This window comes from Pholis gunnellus (assembly GCF_910591455.1).
Source record: "Pholis gunnellus genome assembly, chromosome: 17".
NCBI classification, from domain to species: Eukaryota; Metazoa; Chordata; class Actinopteri; order Perciformes; family Pholidae; genus Pholis; species Pholis gunnellus.
The window spans coordinates 2,936,620-2,946,978 of NC_136544.1; the positions used below are offsets into that span (position 1 = coordinate 2,936,620).

Here is a 10,359-nt window from a genome sequence, read left to right on the forward strand (position 1 = left end):
GCGGAAATGGTGGCTTTCTGCTGGCAAGAAGAAAAACAACCAGGACACACGTCGTTTCATATTTGGTGAGGATCTTCATGTAGTTTGAGCTGTGAATAATTAGTTGTCACACTTTTATAGGTGCATTTGTTCAAAGCTTGTCACTTCTTAGGGTTTGTTTTTGCCATTGTTTTGATATGGGACAGCGGGTGCTAATGGTTAGCTCGCTAAGCTAATTTAAGTGGTAACTTTTCAAGATGGCGAATCATAAGAAGTTCTAAGGTTTAATAACAGCAACTGTATTGGTATCACATTGACTGACGTTTCATTTGCAGCCAAGAAGCGTCCTTTGTTAACTTTGGTCTAAAGTTACGCAGAAATTAAGCTTTACGAAAGTAACGTTCGCTAAGTTAACTAACTTTAGTGTTGGTTAGCTGTGTAGCGCGTCAGATGTAACGCACGCTAACCTGCTCAACATCATTCCTTTCATAGAAATATGTATGACGTAGTGTGTAAGATGCATTTCCGTGTTGCTGCTGAAGTCCTTTGTGCCATGCCCACTGCGCCAGTAAAGTGCAGTGCATAGAGGAGTTTACCACATTTACAGTTACTGAAATGATGTTCAACCAACTCACACACAGTGTTCATTTTGTGGCCCCTGAGCAGTTGCCAATCCAGCCTTGTATGTTTGGCAGTGTGAAATAATTGTAATAACAGGGATCAACCGCCTTCAGTAGTGTTGGTAGTAGGGATGTACGTTTAAACAGAAGTTTAAAGTAGTTTAAAAGTAAGAAAACAGTCGAAATTCCAATCATGATTTCATTTATTAGGTCAAACATTGTGTATAAGAGCCATTTCAAATTGTTAATCACATTTTTCAATAACCACATAATGTTTCAAATGCCACTGAAATCAGTATGTCTTCAGTGTCGGCTCTGGTTGCCAAGTTAGGAATGCGCCTCACAAACCATGTGTGTGGTGTATTAAATACGTTCTATTAACTTCCTCCCTCTCTCTAACACACACTGTGAGCGATGTTGTCTCTGTAATGTTAATTTCTTGCAGTTCTCAGTCAAAATGTATTGAAGAAGATTGAATTTCCAAAATTCACATTTTTATCTCACAAAATGTTCTGCTTCAATCCATATTTGTTGGTGCTTGGCCTTTCAAAAATGGCTTTCACTGCTGTGTTACATTTACACAACCACAATAACAATACATCTATTGAATTCCTTTTTTTTTTTTTAAGAGTGATGGCCTCATAAATTATGCCGATAGACATTTGAAGCTTCTATAGAAGCTTTGAATATAACAGTACAATTTCACGATGGTTGCTTTGTCCTCTTCATACTTGATATGCTATTTGTAACTTTCAATCCGAGGTAACATTTAACTTAAGCTGCACATCAATTCAGCAGACAGCTTCCTGATGTGTCGGTGTGTTTCCGTCTCATCTCACCTTCAGGTCACAAGACAAAGATGGCATCGAGCAGTACGAGCAGGGAGGGGGAGCTGAGCGTTCAACAGTGCGAGGACTATATCCAGCAACACGGCATCCAGGCTGTGATGAAGGAATGCATCGTCAAGCTGTGCATGACCCGGCCTGACCGGCCCATTGCCTTTATCAGGGACTACTTCGAAAAACTGGCAAAGGTGCATACTGACACATGTGACAGCATGTCTCGTTGAGCAAACCGCGAGCACATCTGGGCTCAGTGGTAGAGCGGGTTGTCCTTCAATCAGAGGATCGGCAGTTGGATCCCCGGCTCCACTAGTCCATGTCGATGTGTCCTTGGGCAAGACACTTAACCCCAAATTACTCCCAGAGCTGTGCCTACGGTGTATGAATGTTGTATGAATGTGAGATAGTTGTGATGCATGGTAGCCCTGTCATCAGTGTGTGAATGAGTGAATGATGTCATGTAGTGTTACAGAGCTTTGAGTGGTCAGAAGACTAGAAAAGAGAGAAACAAGTCCAGTTTATTTACTATTTAACTGACCTATGTCCTTGTTTGATTTACTGCAGTACAAGCAGTCTATGTTCCTGAGTATCACTGGTGTGGTTTTGTGAACCTGTTGTCAGGAGGAGGACGGATTTATTTCACCCATGAACTCTCCAACCATGAACCCTGTGGTGAGGCCTCGGAACCGGAGAGGAGCCATCAGTGCGGAGGTGTACACTGAGGAAGACACTGCCTCCTATGTCAGAAAGGTCTGTTTGTCTTGTCTCCATGTTTTCATTCACACACCTTCATACTGTCTTTAAAGCTGCAAAATCAATAATCAACCGATTAACTACCAACTCCCATGGGTCGGGCAGGTCGGGTTTTGAAATGAACATTCTGATTAATAGTGGCTGGGTTACTTTTATCAAAAAGTTGACCTTTTTATTGTAAAAAGCAAATGAAACTGGATTGTGTTTTGTACAAAGTCCAGTGTTCATCTGTGAGGGGGCCTTGATAGTCATGCCCCGGGATCAGCTGACGGTAGTAAATAACTGGACATACATCTGCATGACATACCTGCTACGAGCTAAGGCTATATGATGTTGTTCAGTATTATGTGATTTGCTGACTTGGTTGGCTCACATTGTTTTTGATGCTCTGTTTATGTATCTTATATGATGTTGCAGAGTGATTGTAGTGCTGAGACATCAGCTGTTGTGTTTTTAGTGAAGCAATAGATGGAGAGGCTGCCCTTCATATCCACACAGGGTTCTTCCTCCAGCGGTGGCCCTTTAGAGCAGGTCCCTCCTGGAGTACTCCCAGTCCTCCTACACCTATTGCACACACACACACACACACACACACACACACACACACACACACACACCAGAATCAGAACCGTTTATTGCCATGGTATGTTGAACATACAAGGAATTTGACATGATGGGAGGTGCATAACATTTAACAATTAACAACAATTAACAACAATCAACAGAGTGCAAAGTAGAAACATATTAAAATATAACATAAAGTGCACAAATGAACAGATAACAGGACTATTAACAAGTGAGGTGTAAGTGTAGTGTAAAAGTGTCGAGTGTATTTAAATAAGAACCTAGAGGGGAGTGACCGGTAGGGAATTGTCCTGGGGATGAGAGTCAGTGGGGGTCCCGGGCTCGAACAGTTCATGTCCAGGGTGACAGGCGCTGGGATGGGTGGTACAGAGGCATGGGCCCCTGCTGGGCTGGGGGAGGGGGACCTGGTGGTCTGGGGCTGGTTGATGGAGTCATGGCTGTTCCAAAATAAAAGGAGTCCTTTTTCAAATATAAACATATGTATATACTATATTGACTCATTTATATATTCATATTTACATGTATTAATATATTTGATGCTTCATTCATTTATTTTTTATTTCATTGCTATTTCATAGGCATATTTATTGATCTAATATTGAATAATGTGGCTTTCCATACTAGTCATTTGACTTGCAATATTGATTGTGATTCTAGTATATCGTAATCTTAATATTCACTGAAATGTTCCTGTGAAATCTAAAGAAGCTTTTTCCATCTAAGGTCATCCCAAAAGACTACAAGAGCATGGCGGCCCTGTCCAAAGCCATGGAGAGGAACGTGCTGTTTGCCCACTTGGACGACAATGAGAGGAGGTAACGCCGCGGCGCCACCCGTCCGTTTGGTAGTTAACAACCTGTTTTGATTTCCAGCTAATCGGCTTGATTTCTGTCCCTCCAGTGACATTTTTGACGCAATGTTTTCTGTCAACTACATCGCTGGAGAAACTGTCATCCAACAAGGTGAGTTTTACACACACACAGCATTTTATTTAGAGATTGTGTTCATTCATTCATGGGCCTCTTCATTGCTCCTGTTCCAGGTGATGAGGGAGACAACTTCTATGTCATTGACCTGGGAGAGACGGATGTAAGACCTCTTTCTTATGTTTTTGTGTAGTTCTGAACTGTGGAAAACATTGGGCAGTGGTATTACAAATTAATAAAAAGTTACCTTTCGTTTGTATTCTACTAAGAAGAACTTCCTGATGAAGCCTATTGTTCTGTGGAGTTATGTTCCAGCTGGTTCTGCTGCCCCCAAGTGGCCAAGAAGTATATATCAACAGAGCTTTAACTTCAGCAACAGAAATGTTACTCTTCCTGCCTCATTGTTTTCCACATATGCTGTGTTATGCTATGATTTCATGTTTAATCTTTCAAATTTGTTGAAATTGTCATTACATCCTGACAACAATCAAAATGCTCTGACAACAAAGGAAGCAGTCAGTTATCTGAGGCTGTCACAGGACTGTAATCATGAGATGATTGGATGGATCTGCTGTTTACGCTCATAATGGTAATTATGAGGCAGTGGCTTTGCAGGGAGACCTTAGTGGACGGTCTGTCAGCCGTAACTTTGTATATAGACGAGCATCATTTTGTCACGTGGAAGCTGTAATGGATAGAGGTAAGACTTGTGACCCTGCGTTGCCGTTACAAACCTGGTCACATTTGCTGTGGCTCCTCTTAGGTGTACGTGAACAACGAACTGGTGACCAGTATTGGTGAAGGAGGCAGTTTTGGGGAGCTGGCTCTGATCTATGGAACCCCTCGAGCAGCTACAGTCCGGGCCAAGTCCAATGTTAAGCTGTGGGGCATTGACAGAGACAGCTACAGGAGGATATTGATGGTAGGCTGAACAGTCCTACATGACAAAGCTGACCATCAAGTTATGAGAATAATGAGTTGTTGAGGAAATGTCACAATGTATTTGTTTTTGCTTTTTAGGGAAGCACTTTGAGAAAGCGCAAGATGTATGAGGAGTTCCTCAGCAAGGTGTCCATTCTAGGTAAGAACGTCTGTTCTTCAGCATGTTGACGGACTGGAACATCTTGTTTTTAAAGCAAAGCTGTCTTTGACCTGATGACCCGAGTGTTGCTCCTGAACAGAGTCTCTGGATAAGTGGGAGCGTCTGACGGTGGCTGACGCCATGGAGACTGTGCAGTTTGAGGACCGCCAGAAAATTGTGGTGCAGGGAAAGCCTGGCGATGAGTTCTTCATCATCCTGGAGGTACACACCGCCTTCTGCAAGCTCTAGTCAACCCAGATCGGTTGGTACAGGACGTTTGGTTCCGCATACATTCTTTGGTGTGGTACCCCTGTTAAACCTACATCCTAGCAATGTAAATGATGTTCCAGCCAGAGAGCTGAGGCAGTGGAACAGTTGTCTGTGAGATTAACCTGCTGGTGGGGGGTAGTCCCTGGTGTCACCGGTATGGTGATGAAAAATCAGACTGGGACAGTGTCATGTCTGATAATGATTTGTTTTAATCATAAAATGTATATTTATTTAATATCAGGCCGTGTACATTTTATGATTAAAACTAATCACACCTGACTCGTCGCAGACAGGTGTGATCACAGGTGTAGTGAGCTCCAGTACTGCGTGTGGGGGATGAACCGGCTGCATTTACTATTGTAAAAGCACACACAATCCATTCATTTGTCACATTAAGCCGTTCATTTGTCATATACAGTGTAAAATGTTGTAACTGTTTTGCTGTTCATTCTGTACACATGACATCTATCACACTTCTGTCCATCCTGATAGAGGATCCTCCTCTGTTGCTCGCCCTCAGGTCTCTCCCTCTTTTCTCCCGTTAAAGGGGTTTTTTGGGGGAGTTCTTCCTGTTCTGATGTGAGGGTCCTGGGACAGAGGATGTCACATGTGTACAGATTGTAAAGCCCTCTGAGGAGAATTTGTGATTTTCGGCTATACAGAAGTAAATTGAATTGAAAAACGTGCCACGTGGTAATGTAACTAGAGAGCAAGTTGACTAATGTGAGAAGTTACTTTGAAAATTCAAGCCGACAATGCGGGTGGTGTGCAAACTTAGGGTTTAAAGTGAACGTTTATTAAAGAAATGTTACATGTCTGGGATATGTAGTTGAAGATGTTGTTGTTGTTGTTGTTGTTGTTGTGCTATCAGGGGACAGCAGCGGTGCTCCAGAGGCGGTCGGAGGACGAGGAGTTTGTGGAAGTCGGCAGACTTGGACCCTCAGATTACTTTGGTAAGTCAGACAAACACAAGACCCTGACAACATCTGCTATCTCCAGCACAGGAACCGTTCCACCAGATAGCTGCTGTCATTGTCGTGTTAACATTGGAAGCATGGCGTGGATTTAGAAATATCCCAAATACAAAACAAAGCAGGACACCATCAGCAGTGTGACTTACCCGTGTGAACCTTCCCCGTGTCCCTCAGGTGAGATCGCCCTGCTGATGAACCGGCCCCGTGCTGCAACTGTTGTTGCATGCGGTCCCCTCAAGTGTGTCAAACTGGACCGGCCCCGGTTCGAGCGAGTCCTGGGTCCCTGCTCTGACATCCTGAAGAGAAACATTGAGCAGTACAACAGCTTTGTCTCCCTCTCTGTCTGAGCTTGTCGGCCCTCTGGCCCCTCCTTTCCTCTGCTGCAGGGGCCACCGACGCACGCGGACCCCACAAAAGACTTCAATACATCTGTTACTCCCCTTGTTTTATTTTTTTACTCAGGTGACGCGATTTGTTTTCTTGTGAGTTTTGAGCTTCATCGCCTGAAGCTGTAATCCTAAAACCAAATAGACACACTTTGAAAGTGTAGCTCAGACTTAAATAATGGTGTATGCGTAACTGACCGTGCCTTCACACTGATCACTGAGTAGATTATTCAAATGGGAATATTTATCCAAAATACACAGATATGAAATAATCTGTAAGATATAAAGCATTTTATAGTCACAATGGAACATGTCGATCCATCAGCTGATGTCGTATTGAGACAGGATATGAAGGTGAGCATTGAAATAGGAATGTTATAAGTAGTTGGTTCCACAGTTCGATGGGGTGACAAACCTAAACATTGGCACATTATCCGTTTTGCAGTATTAAGTCAAACATGTTGACGCTGTGGATGCACAGTTAGTAGCTCAGTCTGCTCTGGAGATCTTCAGTGTTCACATGTTTTCATGCTTTATGTTTTTGACGGGGAATGCCATCGTTTGTCTAGATGTTATTTTCAAGCTAGCGGCCGGGTTCTAGGGATGGCGGTGTTTGGCTCTTTGGTCCGGACTGAAATATCTCAGCAACTATAATGTGATCTGTTCATGTCTCCCTCTCAGTGAATGGTAATACCTTCTCTTCTAGCAGTCCAAATTCATATTTGTCCAGTGCGTCGGCCTATGACATTCCCATCCTCCTCAGCTGCAGTGCTGACTTTAGTATGTTAGCATGCTAAAGTATGCTAACATGCTAAAGTCAGATGGTATACAGCTGCTAAACATCAGCGTGTCTTACTTTTCAGGCACAGTTTGCATCAGTACCAGTCATACTTCTACAGTATGGAGGGTGTTTTAACCCAGGAAGAGAAAATGAGATAAAAAAAAAGCACAATTAGTTTCTAGTTCAACTTTTTTAGCCAATTTCTCCTTACACTGCTTATTTTAAATAGCGCTCAACATCTCCATTTCATCTCTTCTGTAACCGTTGAGGTTCTTACATCTTAATCAACATTTTTATATTGCTCTTTCTCATGATTTCATTTTTGTATTTTTGAACATTTAATCAGTAAATAACATGTTCTCTTTGTTTACCTTTTGCTCTTTAAATGTTACTGTATTTCTGGGTGAAATTCTCCACATTTAGTGTTTGTTAAATACTTTTTGAGCACTGTCCAGGTAGCCCTTTACCTCTGCTGGCTCTATTTACACCTCTGCTACAAATCTATATATTTCAAGTAAATGACTATTTTTTTACAGATTTTGTGATTATACAAAACTATTTAATCAAAGGAAAAGTGTTTATATGCTGTTTAGTTCACTGTTTCGAGTTTGTCTGATCCCAACATTTAAAGGGAGCTCAGGTCAATACTGACAAAAGAAAAGAGGAACCTCATGGAAGATCAGTCACGCAGCAGCACAACCACCGCTTCCAAATAGGGTTGCTTGTGTGTGTCACAGGCAATCAGGTCTGATCACTCATGTTTTCTGCTATTTCAATCTCTCTGGTCAGCTTTCATCAAAGGACACATTGGAAACAATAAATAATAGAACATCTCGAAACCAAACTGCCAATAAACTCATTGGTATAACGAAGTCATTTCCTGTATATCTGTAGCTTAATTAAGAAAAGCACATGGATACTGACTGACTTACTGCTGTGTCAAAGGGGCACACATACCTCGCTAAATAGAAGACTGGCCCGTTTTGTAGAGCGGAGTTACACATCGCTGTCTTGCTGCTGTTGCGTTTCATTGATAATAGTGGAAGGGTAATGTTGCAGCAGCCGCTCAGCAAAATATGTCCTCATATGTTACACTTCAATGTAGTTAGTTAGTGAAGAAGTCAAATGAGCATGAGGATTTCATGCAACCTTTGTGTACTTCACAAATGAAGAGACACACTTTCTAACAGTGAGCAAATGTACAGGAGGCCCACGAGGTCAGCGTCTAACAGGTCCTGCCTTATCCTCATTGCTGATTGGTTTACAGTTCTCTCTTCTCTGAAGATCAGCACTGTACTCCAGCCACTAGAAACCTGACAATCCGGTTTGGCCTTGACATTTAGTTTGAGTTTACCGCTTACATCCAGTGTTAAATGTCTAATGTTTATCACAGATGTCTTAATTCAGTAGTGTTGCACACATTTTGACTTGGTACTGTGTTTTTTAAATGTCACTGCTCCTCTCCTTCACACCATCAGAGGAGCCAGCAGTGAGTCTCCGTCAGACGGACTGGGCAGTCTGTGCTCCAATGCTGCTTGTTTGGCTTTCTCTGCTTGCAGCAGTTCAAGCAATAAAGAAATCAGTGTTTTCACAGCTGCTTTTGTTTTGTTTCTTCATCTTGAGGCCTTGACCTGTCGAGTGGCACTGTACCATCATTTATATTTGACTCATGTTTAAATGGTTCACATCCTTCAATGCTCTTATGTTTGATCAAAACCAGTGGTGTAAACTCAAGTACATGTACTGGAGTACTGGAGTTCCATTGTCTGCTGCTTTCTATTTGAGTCAATGGTTCAACCAGACTGACGAGTGAAAGAGACAAAGATCCTCTGAGCAACAGCTGAACAAGAAAAGAGCAAATCATTGGTCAAAGAAACTGGAAGCTTAGATTTAAACAGGAACAGCTTCCTGATTCAGTGTCAAGTGTTTCACAATAAAGCAGCCTAGAACAAGCTGGAATTAACTTTAGCAAAGTGTTTCTTCACATTTCACTATAGAAATAGAAGTTTAGCACTGTTGTAGTATCAGCTGAACTAATCACAGTGTAAACCTCTTCATTCTAACCACTGAGTGGACTGCAGAGGGCCCACAGGGGCTTTTACTTGTAGTGGAGTATTCTCAAATTGTGGTATTGCTATTAAGTAAAGGAAATGAATACTCCTTCACCACTGATGAAATTCCCACAAACTAATTCATTTATTAATACACCTGTTCAACAACCATAAACATGTAAACAAACAGCTGTGTGTCTCATCCACCACTGCTGTGTTCACACATAGCTTTTACAAACAACATAAAACAGAAGCTGTCTGTCTGTTCATGTAAACGTCTCTGCTGGCAGAGACAAAGCAGACACTGACTTTAGTTATATCTAAAATATTAACACATTCTAAGCCTGTTCTGAATTAATTGGTTTTTAGAAGCAGTAATTTAGGCATAAAGAAGAACAGAGTCGCTTCTAGTGGAACTGTTCCTTTACGTTTATGTGCTCATGTCGGCCTCTTACTCTGATAACCACAAAGGACGTTCTTGCAGTTCTCCTGTTGCACTAGCTGCATTATTGTCAAACTTAGAACAAGTAAGTGAGTTTAGTTTTATGCATCTCGTAGAACAAGCTGCACCAGACAAATGACTTCTTACATAGAGTCGTTACTAAATATGTACAGCCAGTGACTGAACAAACCGACAAAGCTATGCTTAGCTTGATTAGCATACTTAGCTTGATTAGCTTGCTAATATCTGACCTGTTCAGAGTACAAGAGGTCAATACGGTCAACTACGGAAGCCCATAAAGGACATGATTACAACTTTAAAAAATATATTATCACAAGTTAACTATGTTGTTGTCTCGAGAAAAAAAACCGTTGTCTGGAGATAACATAAATATTTTGTGATCACAAGAAAAGAAAATGTCGTCCGACTGTAAATGTATTGGAGCGGCCCAGATCGAGCTGACAGTGATGGACTTGATGAGGTTAGTGGAAGGATACGTGTGTGACTACGTCAAAATAACAAGGATTCATATAATATACATGTATGGAAATAAGATGACATGGATTATATTCCAGGTTTATCACCTGATGTCATGGGGCTCAAAAACACGTTTACCCATAGACTAACATTAGGAAAGAGACTTCTCTGTAAATAAACAGGCTGCACTTC

At 41.8% G+C, this 10,359-nt stretch overlaps 1 protein-coding gene across 1 annotated transcript; it reads left to right on the forward strand.

Moving 5' to 3' along the window:
• Window positions 1–3: 3 nt before the first annotated feature.
• Window positions 4–8,784, forward strand: prkar1aa (protein kinase, cAMP-dependent, regulatory, type I, alpha (tissue specific extinguisher 1) a). Its single transcript, XM_079177220.1, has 11 exons — window positions 4–65; window positions 1,445–1,632; window positions 2,063–2,191; window positions 3,503–3,594; window positions 3,680–3,741; window positions 3,822–3,868; window positions 4,469–4,627; window positions 4,726–4,786; window positions 4,887–5,008; window positions 5,928–6,009; window positions 6,205–8,784. Exons 2-11 carry the CDS (start codon window positions 1,459–1,461, stop codon window positions 6,375–6,377), a joined length of 1,101 nt encoding a protein of 366 aa, XP_079033346.1. The 5' UTR covers window positions 4–65; window positions 1,445–1,458; the 3' UTR covers window positions 6,378–8,784.
• The last annotated feature ends 1,575 nt before the right edge of the window (window positions 8,785–10,359 follow it).

Bases quoted from the DNA above. Each gene is read 5' to 3' on its own strand.
- prkar1aa (XM_079177220.1), top strand. From the start codon at position 1,459: ATGGCATCGAGCAGTACGAGCAGGGAGGGGGAGCTGAGCGTTCAACAG. The intron at 2,192-3,502 runs GTCTGTTTGTCT...TTTCCATCTAAG, and splicing joins CTGCCTCCTATGTCAGAAAG to GTCATCCCAAAAGACTACAA. The intron at 4,628-4,725 runs GTAGGCTGAACA...TTTGCTTTTTAG, and splicing joins GCTACAGGAGGATATTGATG to GGAAGCACTTTGAGAAAGCG.